Source organism: Mesitornis unicolor, unplaced genomic scaffold, assembly GCF_000695765.1.
Source record: "Mesitornis unicolor isolate BGI_N332 unplaced genomic scaffold, ASM69576v1 scaffold8730, whole genome shotgun sequence".
Taxonomy (NCBI): Eukaryota; Metazoa; Chordata; class Aves; order Mesitornithiformes; family Mesitornithidae; genus Mesitornis; species Mesitornis unicolor.
In genome coordinates, this window is record NW_010156199.1 from 4,894 (window position 1) to 22,943 (window position 18,050).

General features: G+C 39.3%; 1 protein-coding gene across 2 annotated transcripts; it reads left to right on the forward strand.

The window, feature by feature from the left end:
• The first annotated feature begins 366 nt into the window (after positions 1-366).
• Positions 367-15,440, forward strand: LOC104534317 (zinc finger X-chromosomal protein). 2 transcript variants are annotated; one of them, XM_010182602.1, is made up of 7 exons: positions 367-456; positions 906-1,472; positions 9,190-9,339; positions 9,533-9,676; positions 9,769-9,903; positions 12,165-12,305; positions 13,805-15,440. In XM_010182602.1, exons 1-7 carry the CDS (start codon positions 396-398, stop codon positions 14,989-14,991), a joined length of 2,385 nt encoding a protein of 794 aa, XP_010180904.1. In that variant the 5' UTR covers positions 367-395; the 3' UTR covers positions 14,992-15,440. The 2 variants fall into 2 exon arrangements, with proteins under 2 accessions (XP_010180904.1, XP_010180978.1); XM_010182676.1 differs by lacking the exon at positions 906-1,472 and having other exon boundaries at positions 396-456.
• Positions 15,441-18,050: the final 2,610 nt, after the last annotated feature.

Genomic DNA, 18,050 nt, shown 5'->3' on the forward strand with positions numbered 1-18,050 from the left:
CCATCCAAAAAGACTTGAATGTGAACTTGTATAGGCTTTGTCTTATTTTTTTTTTCTTTGTAAGAGTATAAGGAAATCATATTTTCATATCCCTGTATCAGCTGCTTCTGTGTTTGTGGAGCTGTGGGGCTTTGAGAAATGGACCTGGTGTGTTGGAGCTCACAGTCCCTGGGTGCTTATGTTCTAGAGTCCCAGAGTATTTCTGGAATCCCAAACAGAGGTACCCTGAGTGAAATCTGGTCCATCCTAAAGTCAAGGGGTTTTACCTTTACCTTCCATGTGCCCAAAATATCTGCTTTTCAGTGCCCAGGCAGAGGCAGCATTCATAGCCAAATAGGAGTTGACCTTTCTTCTTTACCTTCCACAGACACTGTGACTGATGAGAGTTAAAGGCCATGGATGAAGATGGGCTTGAACTTCAGCCACATGAGCCAAATGCATTTTTTGATCCAACAGGTCTGTCAAGAGATAATACGTAGCTAAGAGTGTTCACTTTAGATGCTACTGATTGTTTAATTTATCTTTGCTTGAAAATGCTATGCCGCATCAATGCTTTTGTATAGAATAGTTGCTTTCAATTTTTAGTTGTTTTTATTACTCAGAGCAATATGAATGAGCTACTGTTCTGTCAAGTCATAGTTGTTTGGATGTTGGGGGAAAGTCTAAAAATTGTTAACTTTTTCCAGGAGAGAAAACGTCGTTGTTTTTAGTGATGTTAACACCTACCAAGGACTTGCTTTATCAGCTCCCCATATGTCTGCCTATCTTAATGGCTTATAGGCTGTTATGCCTGTTATACTGAATTGCAGCATAGTGTAAAAGTTTAAGTAAAACAGAAGTAATTTAAATTAATAACCACTTCATGTGAGTGTTACAATTTAACTGCTGTTTTAATTATGTTTCAGGAGCTGATGCAGGACATATGGATGGAGATCAGATTGTCGTGGAAGTGCAGGAAACAGTATTTGTTTCAGATGTAGTCGACTCAGATATAACCGTGCATAATTTTGTTCCTGATGATCCAGATTCTGTAGTAATCCAAGATGTCATTGAGGATGTTGTTATCGAGGATGTTCAGTGCCCAGATATTATGGAGGAGCCAGACGTATCCGAAACTGTCATTATTCCTGAACAAGTGCTGGACACCGACGTAGCCGAAGAAGTTTCTTTGGCTCATTGCACTGTCCCAGATGATGTTTTAGCTTCTGACATAACAGCAGAAACAATGTCTATACCAGAACATGTACTGACAAGTGAGTCAATGCATGTACCTGAAGTTGGACATGTAGAACACGTAGTTCATGACAATGTTGAAGAAGCAGATATTGTCACTGATACTCTGGGAGCAGACGTTGTTTCTGAAGAAGTCTTGGTGGCAGACTGTGCGTCAGAGGCCGTGATCGATGCCAATGGGATCCCTGTGGAACATCAAGATGAGAAGGGCAACTGTGATGATTACCTTATGATTTCCTGTAAGTGTCTGGGTAAAGCCATCAAAATTCTTACAGTATGGGCCTGGGTGGTTCTTGAAATATCTGAGGGAGGGCTTACAACACTACCAAAACCAGATTTTCTGTTATTTAATGAAAGGCAGATCTCACAAATGTACTCAAATGGGAGTATGCTTGGGAATACGCGCCAGCTAAAAATTCTAGTGAAGCTAATGGAGAGAAATACTGGCAAATGCAGGTCTGATTATAAATTATTTCTGTAGCATTTTATAGCATATGAACAAAAAAAATAAGAATTTCTGTAAACTAAATGCCATATGCTTAGTAAGAACTGAAAGGAAATAAATGTGACATTGTTTGAAACCACACGTATATGCAGGTTACTAAGACTACTGCCAAGACATGAAGAAAACAAACAAAAAAATCCTTTCATGGAAAAAGGAAAGTAAAAAATTCTGGTTTTTGGAAGTCCAAATAACAATTTGTTATCCTTGTCTTGTTTTTTCGCTAAGCCCCACCCCTTCCACCCCATTTATATTTAGATACAGGCAACAATATGGTTTTCGTTGCTGTTGGTGTGTGTCGTCTTCTCTTGATTAAGCAAAGGACAGATGCGTGCTGCTAACAAAAAGAATAGCTACTGCTGCTTATAGCTGAGAAGCAACTGTGAATATCTTAATCTCCCTTAGGAACAGTGGCACAGTCCATTTGAATCGTATTTCAAAAGACTTAAAGTAGAGAGTGGAGAAAAACAGCATATAATCAATCCTTTCTCTACTGAAGATAACCATTTGTGCAAACCAGAGCTTACTCTAAGTATGTTACTTATTATAATGTATACTCAGCGCAGCACCTGGGAGTATCAGAGTGTCACTGCTGAACATTTGTTTGTCGTAGAAATAGAAATGCTTTGTTAGGTTGGTTTGTTTAATTGCCATTTCAAGCACTTCAGTTTTGTCTAGCATTAAATGAGTCCATCGATGAGACGTACTTCATGCTCTGCTTCAGTTACCTTCTTTTTTCGTGTTCTTTTCTTTCTTTTTTTCTTTATTTTTTTCCTTTGGACACTGTTTTGGAATGTATAATAACTTGTTTTAATTTTATATTCTGTACTTACGGATTTTAATGTTGCTTCTCCTTACCTAGGATCACTGCATTTCTTAATTTATCATCTCTTGAATTCCTTGGGTAACCTTGTGCAGCCATGTTTTGAGTTTATATGAGGTACAGTTAATTCTCTGTTATCTGGGAAAACAGTGAATGGGATAATGCAAAATATGGGTAACATAAAATATTGTAAAATTAGGCTGCAAGATCATACTGAGGTGAAATAGATCAGAGATGCTGCTCTCCAAAATAGTATTTATCCAAACTAACAAATGTGTTCTGTACATTATGGTACAGATAAAACGTTCTGATTCTGGACCCGAGTTAGATCAGATGAAAGCAGTTCAAATGCTGCTTCTGCACCTGGAGCATAGTTAGGCAGCAAAGTGGATGATCCACCTATGGATAATTGTGGCCTGACTGTGGGAAGGCTTTGGTGGTGATCCTTACCTGTTTCTTGTCCCTGGCTGTAGCTCTGTAGGATGCTGTTGCTCCTGTGTCTCTGTTGTCATCCTGCAGCATGGGCAGCAGTGAGGCCTCTGGGGCTGCTGTCATAGGAACGCTTTGCAAGCTGCGTCTCTGTAAATGCAAGTGAGAGAGAGAGAAGAGGGCTGGATCTGGGTCTCATTCAACCATTGCCAGTGGCTGAATGAGAACAGAGTGTTTTGGTAGATGCTGTGTTGTGTAATGCCTGGAATACCCACCTGTCTAGGAAGTGTTCTTAAATGTGGCAAACATCAACAGGTGGTACCTGGCCGAAAACAAGGATTTAGTTGTTCAGTTGTGCTGGGATAGTCTCCATTTTCCATCGTGTATTGCTGCAGTTTCGCACTCTATTTAATATTGAATGCCTCTTGATAGTCTTGCAATGTACTCTGTTTAGATTCAGAACCTTAGATAAGACAGCATTTAAAACAATTGTAGTGCTGCAAAACATGCATCCTTTCTATTTGTGTTTAAAATGTTAACTATGTTCTGCAGTTCCTTTTAAGGGGAAGTTCCCTGTTACCACCTACTGTGTTTAAAGCCTGCATAACAAGTTCTTCTAGTTGCGAAGTCAGAGTCTGGTGCTTTTCCGTCAAGTAAAGACTATCTTGCCAAATAACGTCTTTGTTGTATGGAAAACATTATTTGAATTAATTTCCTTATTTTGCATCAGCAGTATGTGTTTGTTGACTGTCTCAGTTCTTCAGCTGAATGTAGTATTAAGTGTTTTTAAAAGGCAGTAACCTCAGCCTAGTTTTTGATTTTTCATCCTAACCTGTAAATTTGTGCTTGATTCTGGAAAACCTCCCCGAACTGCTGGGGCAGATGTTGGGATGTAATTTTGTCTGCCATTGCAGTAGCCAAATGTGGCTGCTTCCCAGACCTGGGAGCTGAACTGTCTTCTTCAGGGTGCTTTTGCCCGTCACTTGCAAAGCAAGGGATGACACTATATTCTTTCTGCTGTAGGTTTCTCAGTCTGTGTTCTACAATGGCAGTTATTGGCACAGTCTTTTTGCTGTCTTCTTCCTATGTTGTGGCTCTCTTCCAGTGTTTCCATTTTTGTTCCTGATGAACAGAGTCAACGTTGGTTTTTTCAAAAGAAGAACATTTTCTTGGCTTTATCTTGAAAATACCTGTTTTGAAATTACTAATTTATGTGTACTTTTTAAATGTTGTGTTTCTATTTATTTCTTGTTCCTTTCGAAGAGTACAGTCCCTGTGGGTTTCATTCCATTAAAGTCAGTATTTTAATATTTCTTTTCCTGTTTAGATTTAATTTAGCTTTTGCATTTTTATACCTTTGTTTTTTCCATTTCCAAGATAATATTTCTTGGCACAGCTTATATTATCACTTACCTTTTGATGTACTTGCCTTTTTTCTTGGATACTTTGTCTTTGCCCTTAAGCTTCATTTTCAGTCCATTGAAGATTTGGAGCACTTATGGCACTGCAGAATCAGATATTCATTCAACAAAGAATATGCAAACTGCTATTAGTTAGTAGCTTGAAAAGGATTCAAGGAAGTTTGATAAATCAGGTTTTCTTTCACATATGCCATAACAAGCCAGTTCATGAGTTTGGTCAGGAAAGGACAAATTGTGTTCTGACTCACACTGCTACTAGTTATTTGGTAGCAGATTTTAAGGCTTGGAAAGTTGTTTCTTTGTAAGTGAAATGGTAACGGTGAGGCGAGCTAGTGTTTGGCAAAATGACGACAACAACAAAACAAACCAGCTCTTACTAACCAAGGAAAGTAGTGCCTTACACCAGGCCATAAAATGGAAAGTGAGGTTTTTAGTTGTCTGATTTAATTCGATTTGGCAAACTAAGACACATCCTCTGGCATGAAGTTGTTCCATAAGACAAGAAGTTGTACTCTGATATACTCGCATTTAACTGCAGTAAAAATGATGAGTCACAAAGGAGGTTTTACGAGGGGAGTCTGGAGAGAGGGAAGGGTACCCTCACAGTTTAAGCTGCAGTTTGAGGAAGTTCTATGATTGCAAGTACACAGGGGCTATATTATGTCCATCCGTATCCTTACTTTGCTCTGAGTTAGACAGTCTTTTGTTTGTTGTATCTGAATTAACACTTTTCATTACAGGAGTCAGAACTTGGCGTACTCAAAGGAGAGAATATGATTGCATCATTTCATAGGTCTAGGTGAAACCTGTCTTTTCTTATCCTCATTGGATGTTTAAATTGAAAGCAATGAATGTGATCATCAGAGTAAAAGTTCATGCCTTCATTAGGGCCATCCAGTAGACTTCTAGTCAAAAAAACTAAATGCTTTTATTTGCTTTTTTAGCATAAGTAAGTACCTCCCTTTTTTTCCTTGGAACTTCTTAGAGAAGCAGGAAATCACATTTTTCTTTCTGTGAGGTAGAACTTGCTGCCATGCTCCTGCCTGGCCGCTGTGGAGTGGCACCAACAGTTGTTGCAGCAGAGGCTGCTCAGGAGGTCACCGTGAGAGGTGAGGGAGATGAGAGTTCCCTTGGGCTGAGTGATGCCTCAGAGCTGGGACTGAGGACAGCAGGACGAGAAGGACAAGTGTCAGGTACCAGTCTGGAGCTCAGGAAGTTCTGCTAGATTGCTGCCCTGAGGAGAGCGTCAGATGCATAGTATATACTGTTCCTTGTGTAATGGCAATGGCATTAATAGAAAAATAGAACAGATTTCTGTTTTCTCACAGGTTAGGAAACCTGCTTTGCCTTTTAAGAAATAACGGGACAGTAAAAATAACTTCTGCAGTGGACTAGGAATTCTCTGCTGTCAAGTGAAGTACAAGTCAGATGTTTCTGTCACAGATAACTGAACAAAGGCTGTTGAGGGAATGCAACATCCTTTGAATCTGTTTTAAAGAAAACAAAATAGTTAGCAATGGCCTTTTTCAGTAAGAATGGTTAAACAGAGTTGTTTATTTTGTTAGCAGGCAAGTGTCCTATGATACCCATCTGTTGGTCTCTTTTTGTTTATTTCTTTGTAATGTAAGTTACAACTAGACAGGCTTTAAATATGCCACTCTTTCATGTTGTGTGACATCCTTCTCACCTGTTTGTGATTTTAATAACATTTTAAGCATTATTTTTATTTGGAAGCAATTATTGCAACATTGGAGAAGTGCATAAGTTTCTTAGTTCTTTCTTGCAGCTCATGGTATGCAAAGAGCAGGCTAAGTCTGTGAAGAACGTCAGCAAACTAACCAGAGAATGCATTCTTGCAATGTATGTAAAATAATGTTGTGTCTAGTCTTTTTTTTTTTTTAACTTGGAGAATTAGTCTGAATTCAGTTGTTTACTCAAGTAAAGCTACCAGCTAGAAGTGGGAGTGGATAAAAACCCTATACATTAAAGTTTTTGGTGTTCAGTTAATGTCTAATTAAATGGAGGCACAAGGTATGGCAGTATTGCAGTAATGCTAGTCTGAACGTTTTTCTAGCATGTGCCTTGTGATTACTTTAGTAACTGCCCAGAGTATTTACTTGAAGTCATCTCTCATAAGATTAACTAATACTTTTAAGGACTTTTTGTCATTTCAAAGAGGAACAATGTGGGAGATCAGTCATGCATGGTATTGTGGGATCACTTGATGGGATGTGAATTTGAATGAAGAATTCAAACGTCGTCAGAGTTCCAACTTCAAACATTGATCAGTCAAGTATTTATGAATATAATTTTGTCTTGATTGTGAGACTGGGGTACGTGGAGAATGCAGGAACATAGGGAAGGTGTGAAACAATCACATTTCGTAAGTGCTGCCAGAACATCAACGAATCAGTGTAGAGAAATCTTTCTGTAGCCATTGGACAAAATACCATGGAAATGGTGCTTTGTGTGATAGGTGCACATTCTCTTGCCTTGTTTTTCTCTTCGTCAGATTTTTATCTCTTTTCCTACCTTTTTCTTTCCACCGTTCTTTTCTTCCTGTTACCTGTTTGCTACTGTAATGCAAATACTGTTTTCAAACCTTTCAGGAACTTTTATTTTTTCAAGTATTAACCGCTTGTCAAGAGTGAATTTTTTTCCTATTGGATGAGAAAAGTTGGCCTGATATTCCTACACATCAGTTTCCTTACAGTTTAATGGTTCTGTTAAAAAGTATTTAAACCAGTTAAATTTTGAAAACACTGTTGAATATAGAGGGAAATTTGGGATAAACTCTATATTACATAATTTTTTTAAAATCATGTTTAAAAGATGACTTTGAATCTTGGAGAACTTATTTCAAAGAGTAAATGGAGCATATTTTTAAGATCTAGAAGTCTTCTGTTCTGTGAATGTTATCAATGGACACTTCCTTTTATGTACGGAAGTGAAAAACTTCATTTGGTAAAAAGAAAGCAGCCTGTTTCACATGGTGCACATAGGTTTGTTTTCTGCTTGGCTGCTTCAGCCATAATTTTCCTTCCTTGAGTATGTTCCAGCATCAGTTGAGCTTGGTGGCAGACTTCCCCTTTGGCTTCAGCAGTGCAAAATCAGTCTACGCTGATTTGAAAGCCTTCCAAGTACACGTGCGTGACAGTGGAGACAGCCAAGTTGAAGGAGAACAACTGCATAAATCTAGTGTAGGAATGAAAGCAAGTTTTCTTTTTGTCAGAGCTTCAGTGACTCAGTGTTTCGTGCACGTGCCAATGGATTTATGGAAGTCTGCTCAGTAATGGAGTATGCGTACTGTGGAGCTGCCTTGTTTACGTGATTCACAAGAACGTCTTCAGGTTTTTACTTCTGAAATGCTCTGGGGCTTCAGCTACAAGAGCTTAGGTTGTTGTGGCACAAAATAATATTTTAAACATTATACTGCTTGAAACAGTCTGTACAGGGGCCATTGATCGCGAACTTGCCATGAGAGTATGTAATGTTTTATCTGCTGCTCTTTTGGTGAGGACAGAGAGAGTTCATTTATTTTAGTGCTTCATCTTTTAACATTGTTCATATTTCTTTGTGAATAATGATGCCTGGTTGAGAAATTGTGCTTAAATACAGTTGTGTTTGATGGATGAGACAGAACATGTGCTAGTTTATCTAATTTAAAGGCTAATTAATTGATTTAATGGCAGTTTCCGAAAGTGACTTAAACAATAAAGTCACAAACTACAAAAGTGTGCCATCATGTTAAAAATTCTTAAATATTCCAAACACTCAAAAAACTTCTGGGGCTTCTGAAATTGGGAGATTCTCTGAAAGTCTTGAGATGCTGGATTTGATTTTTGTGACCGCATATGTAGTATTTCTTTCTTGAAAACCCGCCCTTGGTAAAGTAAGATGGTGTGTGTGCGTGCGTGCGTGCGCACGTGCCTATGTGGAGAGCATGTCTTAAAAGTCAGAAATGTGTTCCTCATAAAGCTGGCTGTTGGCCAGGTTTATGTGGGAGGCCTAGGCAAGTTACGGCAGTTCCAACTGGAGCGTGGTGTCAGTGTTCTTCTGAAAGGAAGAGAGCAGAATTGGAGACAATAGTAAGGAAAGTACATAGGGCTGCAGCATAAAATCCAGTGCAGCCCCTTCAGGGCGCCGTGACCAATTCTTTGAATAGGTTCACCAGTGCTTTAGCATCAGGGCAGCACTTTGACACTCTGCTTGATCCCTCAGCTGTTCAGTGGATGAGAAAAGCAGTGAGTTGCCTTCCTGTAGTTTGCATTTCGGTTTCCTCTCTAGTCAGCTGAAGAAACATCAGTAACACTGCATTGCAAGGAACCAGGTCTGACTGGCATGTATTAGAGACAAGGTTGAGCAGCAGATAATGCTTTTGAAAAAAAAATAAAAAGTTAATAGCTTATTAGTTGTGAAGGAGAAAGCAATTAAAAATGAGAATAAGTGAAGTTATGCTACAGAGTAAGTACTAATGTGCAGTGTCTTCCTACCGTCATCTTGCTGCAGATCACTATTTCCCTATTAGCATTGCCTGGTGTGGTGCTCATGCTTCTGGTCATATCACTGCAGCACTCTCGCGCTTTCCCCTTCCCTAGAAGGTATGACTTGAATTAATTTCTGTGTCTGTTGACATTGTTTTCAAGAATATGAAAAAAATACTTATGGGTAGGTTCTTTATCACAACGTAATTTTAAACTGCTTTCAAATTTGAGTAATAAAGCCTTTCATGTATGTCTGTTTGCATATGACTGGATAATTGTAATAACTTGTTTTTGTAGTGGATGATGCTGGTAAGATAGAACACGAAGGTTCTGCTGAAATTACCATGGAAGCAGAGCCAGAAAGTGGCTCTTGTAAAGTGGATGGCCTTTGTCCAGAAGTCATCAAGGTCTATATATTCAAAGCAGATCCCGGAGAAGATGACTTAGGTAAAATACGCTCATTTTAGAATACTGCAACCTGACATTTGAAATTTTGCATAATTGGAGGCTGTGGTTTCTCTCAAGTCATCTGTAAAGAGCTGTGGGTTTAATGTTAAGTGTGACAAACTTTCAGTTTTCTGTGGTTCAGCATAGAATTGTCTGTGTATTGAAAGTGTCTTGCTCTGGTCATCTTAATTAGGGGGCACAGTCGACATTGTGGAGAGCGAGCCAGAGAATGACCACGCAGTTGGATTACTTGATGAAAATAGCAGTATTCGTATTCCAAGGGAGAAGATGGTTTACATGACTGTAAATGATTCTCAGCATGAAGATGAAGACTTAAGTAAGTAGGTGGCTTTCATTTGGGAACAGGGATTTTCACTTTCATCAGTGCAGTGTTCCTATTAATCTTTTCTTGACTTCTTTTTCTCTTAGATGTTGCAGAAATAGCTGATGAGGTTTATATGGAAGTGATTGTAGGAGAGGAGGATGCAGCAGCGGCCCATGAACAGCAAATTGATGACAATGAAATTAAAACTTTCATGCCCATAGCTTGGGCAGCAGCCTATGGTAGGTAATACTCAAAGAATTCTTCCTGGTGACACCGTCTATAGCAAAATGTTGGGGATTGTTTTTTGGAGGCTAGCGGAGTATTTGTGCTTTTGTGTTTGTTTTTAAAGTTTTAATTTAAGAATCGTTTATTGGCGTAATGATCCTTAAAATAAAAAGAGAAGAGAGAAAAGCTGCAAGGCAGGCTGCTGCTTTTTTCTATTTTAAGAGGCATTTTCCTTTGTATTTTCATGATGATGATGTAGAAGTGAAACTAGATGAGCTTTCAGCTGAAAAATTGCATCTCAAGTACATCTGTCCTTCACAGTTTTAGGACGCAGTGAAGAGCTGGCTTGGGAATAGAACTGAATATATGTAAGATTCAGTGTAACAGTGAAAAGCAGCACTGACCTCTAGCTTGATTTAAATCCTTTCTAGAAGGAACATATCAATATATGATTTCACTGATGGAAATAATTGATTAACAAAAAGGAAGCTGAAGGGAGACATCTTAAAATTATAGCAGAACCTTGAGAATATTTCTAGCATCCAGAACCGTGTTTTTCGAACATCAGTAACTGAGCACCAACTGGTGCACAAACTGATTTCCAAAACTTACCTAAGCTGGTAGACCAAAATCTCATCTTAGAAATGTTTCCATTTTGTCCCATTCTCCTTCTAAATGTATTTTGAGTAAACGAAGCAGAAGAAATAGTGGAGTAGAGGAGAGAAGGTTATATATCTGCACGATGTGGATTGTGGTGATGGTGCCAGCAAACAAATGGCAGGGGAGTACTGAGAATGCAATGGAGGCCGGAATCATGGGCATAAGTCAAGGGAGGGCAAGATTTCAGGGAGCAGCGTGTGTTAAAAGTTGCTTAGGTGCATTGTAGTGCACCCAGAGCCTCCTCATTGGCTGTGTACTGGTGAGCACAGTTTCAGTGGAGAGGAAAGGACAGGAGCCAGGTTGAGTAGGAATTGAAAATGAAATTGAGTGAACTCAAAGCAACAGTTGTGAATTGAACATTCAGTGATTGTGGAGCAGAGCGTATTAAAAACAGAGAGGTGGAACTGGAAGGAGAATTTAAGAATGGGAAACAGTGGAGTCATTGCAGTGTCAGCAGTAAGCAACCTAACAGGCAAGGGGAGAGGTGGCGGGGAAGGGAAGAAATATTGAAGAACGGAGCCGTGAAAATGGCAGAGGTTTGTTATCTGCACTCCTCAGAACTCGTTTCTACTTAAACAGGGTTTAAAAGCTGATCATAATGGCATCTTAAAATGTTACGTTTTGTTTTGTTGCTGTATTGTAGCAAAGCCCAGTGCTACTGTGTTTTACATTCCAGAAAGTTGTTGCAGTTTTACTGTAGTATTAGAAAATGTTTGGAGTCTGTTTTGTGTTATACGCTAGAAGGGCTCTTCACGTACCTGCTGCTAACTTCCTGCATGTGAGATGTGAAATGGGTTGGGTTTAGTTGTTGTGGTTTTTTTCAACATTTGTCCCTTGCCACATTTGCTGTTCAGCACTTGAGCTAGCACAGAGATCGGTCTTCAGGCTCCACACATGCCTGTTCCTGGTGCTGAATCTTCTTACATTAACAATGAGTATTCATTCGTGACACTCTACAAAGGGAGCAGCAGTTGAGCATCTTGCACTTTCTTCCACTTCAGTCTTCCCATCCTATCTGTATGCCCTGCTTTCACCAGGAACTGTTGCCTTCTATTGATTCAAGTAAATACTTAACCACAAAATCTATTACTAGAATTTACTTAGGCCCTTAAATCACCAATGTTAACTGGTTGCCACTACCTTCCTGAATATATAGATATATTTACTTATAATTTTCATGTTTTGTTTTACATCCAGCGATGCCATTTGTGTATTAAAGACAAAGCTCTGTGAGGCAAAGGTTGTTTCCTTCTCTCTATTACGAAAATGGGGCACAGTAAAAAATGTGACATGCTATTGTTTCCTGATACTAAACATTTGGGGCGTAATTAGCAACCAAAGAAATGCAAAAAAACCCCAAAGGACAACTCTGTGAAATTGAAAACTCTTAATTCCTGTAAACTCTTTAGTCCTATGAAATTAGCATACAGAGCTTTTAGGTTCATAATACCAAACGTAATTCGTAAGGTGGATGCAGAGAAGTTTTGCAGCTCATCCTCATCATCGTGAAAAATTACAATTTCTTTATTTTATTTTCAATTACAATATTTAATATTTTGTCGCTCGAGCAATCTGGTGTGATGACAGTAGGTAACTTTTAAACTTCTCTTGCTAGGTAATAATAACGATGGCATTGAAAGTCGGAACGGCACTGCGAGTGCTCTTTTGCACATAGATGAGTCAGCTGGACTTGGGAGACTGGCTAAGCAAAAACCAAAGAAGAAAAGGAGGCCTGAGTCCAGGCAGTATCAAACAGGTGAGCATCTGGTGGCTGGCTGTGCTCTCGTTCCTCTAGGCACTTGCCCATAAACAAATGTTCTTTGCTGGTAGGGAGTGCAATATCTTGTAAAAAACAGTGATTATTTGAGGAACTATTTTGTTGACATCACAAATGAGCTTTTAAACACACAGCTGGTTTGGATTGTAGGGCGTGTGTTAAGGGAAACCATCTCTGACGTAGCAATGGTTTGACAGTATCAATAGCAAAATTGACAAATAGCAAAAAAAATAGCAAAAAAATATGACAGCATCATAGCAAAAGGTTAAAAACTTTATTCTTAACTTGCCAGACCAATTTTAATGTTGAATGTAACTTTTTAAAAGGTGATGTTAGATAAACAGTGTTCTGTAATAGCACTTTTTAAAAAACACTTTTTTGTCTTTATTGAAAACACTCAGAACAATACATTTCATTATATCAGCTCAATAAGTAACTGTAAAATCTCAATATTACGTTACAATATTACTACAATAACTTCTATTTTAATCGGGAAATAAATTGCCTTGATGTTCACACCAATGTTCTCCATTGCAGCTGTAAGAACAGATGTGCTGTTTTGGTGTAACTTGGTTTCTGCTGTTACTGTGTTATGGTCTGAATGATTTTTTTGGTCTGATAAAGTTGAAAAAGCACATTGCTGTTTTCTTCAGTAGCCCTTGCCTTAAATGATACTAAAAGCTTCTTTCTAAATTGTGACTTAACTGTAGGAGTTCTGTTTTGTCTAGCACTGAATTTGTAAACCAGGCGGATTTTAATCTTAAAGTTTGCTTTTTCTGTTTCCAGCTACCTAGTCAGTTCTCCTTCTAAAACATTTTTGGAAAAGAGAGCTTTTTAGTATGCCTAGACAAATTCAAGGTAATCAAATCAGGCTGGTGGATGAGTGCAAATCCGTTCCCAAGCTCTGAGGTGTCTGTATTTGAAATGTGTTTCCTGCTTGATACCTCTTCAGATTGTAACAGTGACAGATGGCGCGAGAAGGAGGTGTCAGTTTGGGGACACGTGAGTTGTAGGCACTGGTAGGTGACTACACTGCCAGATTAAACTTTAGCTACAGATTCATGGAAAGTAAAAAGAAGATCTGTGCTGTGCTTACTATGCAGTACTCAGTTGAAGAAGCTGGCTGCTGTTCTTTGGAACGGCGTCGGTTTCTGTGTGTATTTGATGTGTGAACTCAGCCAGAATTCTTCAAAGTAGAATTACGTGAGGTGAAGAAAAGCTGGGTGATGCTTTGGTTGTCTCCATCAAAAACCAGTATTTCCTATTCCTGATAATAATAAAGAATGAGTCGTAATTCCCGTTATTTCTTCTACCTAACCCAGTAACAAGTTCATTATGAAGTGTGGTGTACATGGTGTATGTGTCTGACCCTTCTCTTACTGAACAATTCAGCTTACTGTTAAGGCTGAAATAGAACATTTGTTGAAGTGTAACGTTGTCACATAATATTGAGGAAGGTTTTTTTGGTTGTTTTTCAGCAATAATCATAGGCCCTGATGGTCATCCGTTAACAGTCTACCCCTGCATGATTTGCGGAAAGAAATTTAAATCTAGAGGTTTCTTGAAAAGGCACATGAAAAACCACCCGGAGCACCTTCTTACCAAGAAGAAATACAGATGCACAGACTGTGATTACACTACGAATAAAAAGATAAGTTTACATAACCACTTGGAGAGTCATAAGCTGACCAACAAAACAGAAAAGCTCATTGAGTGCGACGAGTGCGGGAAAAGCTTCTCTCATGCGGGAACTTTATTTACTCACAAGATGGTGCACAGGGACAAAGGAGTTAACAAAATGCACAAGTGCAAATTCTGCGATTACGAGACGGCAGAACAAGGCTTGCTGAGTCACCACCTTTTAGCTGTCCACAGCAAGAACTTTCCTCATATTTGCGTGGAGTGTGGCAAAGGATTTCGCCATCCGTCGGAGCTCAAGAAGCACATGCGAATCCACACTGGTGAGAAACCGTACCAGTGCCAATATTGTGAATACCGATCTGCCGACTCCTCTAACTTGAAAACCCACGTAAAGACTAAACACAGTAAGGAAACGCCGTTCAAGTGCGATATTTGTTTGCAGACTTTTTCAGATACCAAAGAGCTGCAGCAGCATACGCTTATGCATCAAGAAAGTAAAACACATCAGTGTTTGCATTGTGACCATAAGAGCTCAAACTCGAGTGATCTGAAACGACACATAATTTCGGTCCACACAAAAGACTACCCCCACAAGTGTGATATGTGCGACAAAGGCTTTCACAGGCCTTCGGAACTGAAAAAACACGTGGCGGCTCACAAGGGTAAAAAATTGCACCAGTGCAGACATTGTGACTTTAAGATTGCGGATCCGTTCATTCTGAGTCGCCACATACTCTCGGTTCACACAAAGGATCTCCCGTTCAGGTGCAAGAGATGTAGAAAGGGCTTTAGGCAACAGAACGAGCTGAAAAAACACATGAAAACGCACAGCGGCAGGAAAGTTTATCAGTGTGAGTACTGTGAGTATAGCACTACAGACGCCTCAGGCTTCAAACGACATGTTATTTCCATTCACACAAAGGACTACCCTCACCGGTGTGAGTACTGCAAGAAAGGTTTCCGAAGGCCTTCCGAGAAGAACCAGCACATTATGCGGCATCATAAAGATGTTGGGCTGCCTTAAAGTCTCTTTCCCAGGCTTAACGGCTGGAATTATAAAGGAATTTTGCCTTTCAGGCAGTTAGCTTATTTTCAAGCCAATCACCTGCGATCACACACAAAAAAAACCCGACAAAAAACATACTGTGCATTTGATTTGTTGCTGTATAAAAATAGGATTACTGCTTCTAGTTGACTTTTATACCTTTTGTTCAATAGCGTGTTCTGAATTCTATTCAGTTTGTTTAATAAATGAAGAAAAAATGGCAACAATAAAGTTGCATTTAATAAAGTAAACCCTGTCTCTTACTGAATTTTTCAACCCTAATAGTTTATTTAAGTATATTTATCTTACTGACCTCGTTGATACTTACCGTGTCCATGTTTTAATGCAGTTTTGTCGTGAATTTTAAACAGATGACATTTCTCTTGCTACAATTGTCAGAGGTGTGTATGAAATGGGGAACTGTGATGCTGAAGATGAAGTCACTAGGCCCACCCGATCGTCTTGTTTTGACTATACAGACTTTGTGGCAGGTTACCTGTTTTCCATTTGAGGAGTTACACATCTGATTTTATTGTGGAAAACTTCTGCGTTTGAATTCAGGTTTCAGAGAGAGCAGTTTTTAGAAAGTGTTTAGCGCATTCGTTCCCTTTGGCGACTTCACAGGTGTGCTCTCGGATGTTATGTTGATTGTTCTGTGCTTTGTCTTGGAAAGGTTTTTGCCTGTTACAACATGAGTTGGGGTTTTTTTGATTCACTGCTGTCTTAATGTTGGAAACATAAAATAGTGTTGTTCCATTTGCAGAGTTAATCGATCGCAACTGTCTGTACGTGCCGGTGAACGTACCTCAGAGTTAATGCTTTTGTGTATATTAGTATTTCTTTGAACGAACAGTTTGTGGTTCATGTCACATTTTTATTGTGAGTTGTTTCAGAATAAAATTTAAGACCAAGAGGTGCCTCGATTTTGGAAATGAGATCTTTACAGGGAGAGCTTCAGAGCGGGATGGAGTGGAGCAGATGCGTTCTTCATAAGGAGCAGAGGCGTTTTAACGTATTAATCCTTCATAGGAGAAGTAACTTACGCTAGTAACAGAACTGTTGCTAAATTGAATGTTTTTCCTGAGCCATTAGCAGCTGTGTTGAGCTGCTGTTTATTAATTAGTACAGTATCCACAATTAACCCAGTTCTTGTAATCTGTTTATAAACAGCTGGGAGAACATTACAATTATTATATGCAATCTTGCCACCTGAAGACTATTATGAAATAGCGCCGTATCATTTGCTAATTGCGGCATAAACGTACCAAGCATGAAGTCACGTAGCTTAACAACAACCATGGAGTGAAAAACCCCAAGCCATTTAATGACTTGCCAGATTTTAGGCCCCAGCCCTGCTCCCCTTGCTCAAGTTCCCACTGAAGCTACTGGTTGTCGATGGGCCATGTTGTTTGGACCCAGCTGCCTGCCAGCGTAGGGCAGATTTGTAACCAACAGTTCACTGATGGGAAGGGTTCGCACCCTGGCCCAGCGTTGACTCGTGTTTCTAGGCAGGCAAACTTGCGATTGAAGTGGAACAGGAATTTGGGTGATTGGTTTCAGGTTTGGGGTGATAAAGGGACCGAGGTTTCCTTTCAGGTGTGCATCTTCTTAAGCATTTTGTATTTGGTTTTGTTACTGAGCCCTGCTCCTGCTGCTCAGCCCTTCTGTTTCACTGTAAGCCGAAATACACGTGTTTGGTTTGCAGTCCAGGATAGTCGAATGCCATGTCACTACTTTTATTGTATGATGTTTTTTTCTTTTGATGCCTGCTTGACAATGCCCCCAGACTCGTCCAGTGTTGTATAATATTGCTACTTACAGGCCGTGACCCTTCGGTGTGTAACCCCTACCTGTGCTGCTCTGTGCCTTCAGTGAGACCTCCGGGGAAGTCACTGGATCCCCTGTGTGGCCATAGCTGGCTGTCCATTGCCTACTGATGCCAAATCAGATGCAGTAAAACCCAGTAGAGATTTCCCATTTGTGTCTTGCAGAGTACCCCCTCCTGTGGCTTACTTTTTCCCCCTCCTCTTACGTTGAAGCGTTTTCTAACTGGAAGCCTGAAAGGTGTACAACATCTGCATAAATTCCCATAGCATTGCCGAGGATTTTAGCCATTTTGAACTTTATTTTTTTAAATAAGCTGAAAGACAAAGAACACAAACTTTAGACATTTTCTTTCTCTTGCGTAGCCTGGAATCATACACACTTTTTTTTTTAAAGCACAATGTTGGAACTTTTTTTTTAATAGTTAAGGGTTTGGTCGAGTGGATTTTGTAAAATGTATTTGTCTGTATAAAGAGAAAATGAAATTATAGTTATTGTTAATGTACTGACATTAGTTACAGGTTAGTTTTAATTCTTAAATAATTTGCTTAGCAAATGCTATAAAATGGATGTTTCAGTTTAATGTTTAAAAAAGGTACAGATTTTTACAAGGACATAATATAAATTATTGTTCTGTAGAAAATGCCCTGTTAAATATTGTATACGTCCTTCCCTCTGTACACTTTGTAAAAAAGACAAAAGAAAAAAACAAAATACATAGAATCATATAGGGATGTGTGACATTATTGTAATTGTGTACTTGATAATAACGTGAAAAAATAAAATTCAAAATATTTTCCTGTTAATGAATGTTTAGTCTATTTGATGCCAGGGCTGAGATCAAGCGTTGCTCTGAGAGACGTCGTCATCTGCAGCTCGGGTGCGCTTCAGCTCCTTCTTCTGCTCATCTTGTGTAGTACTGGGGTGTGGGTGAGTCGATTCCTTTGTTGGTTGAAATGCTCCTTTATGACAAAGTCTGCAAAAATGAAAGGCAGGGATGGCAGGTCTTCAACATCCATTTTAATGCCTGTTTTTATACTAAAGGGTTCATGTTGAACTTCCTATAATGCCTTAATGTTTCTCCACAAGGTGGTTACCTACTGAGTGCTGCTACACTGCCCCAAGAAGCCCCCAGCGAACCTCGAGTCGAGTGAGTTGTAACACTGTTGTTGAAACTCAGTAAAACGTGTTTCCTGGTACCTCTTCTTTTGGTG

Excerpts from the sequence above, each read along its gene's own strand:
- LOC104534317 (XM_010182602.1), top strand. The coding sequence starts at position 396 with ATGGATGAAGATGGGCTTGAACTTCAGCCACATGAGCCAAATGCATTT. Across the intron at positions 1,473-9,189 it reads TGATTACCTTATGATTTCCT|TGGATGATGCTGGTAAGATA; the intron begins GTAAGTGTCTGG and ends TTGTTTTTGTAG. Across the intron at positions 9,677-9,768 it reads GCATGAAGATGAAGACTTAA|ATGTTGCAGAAATAGCTGAT; the intron begins GTAAGTAGGTGG and ends TTTTTCTCTTAG.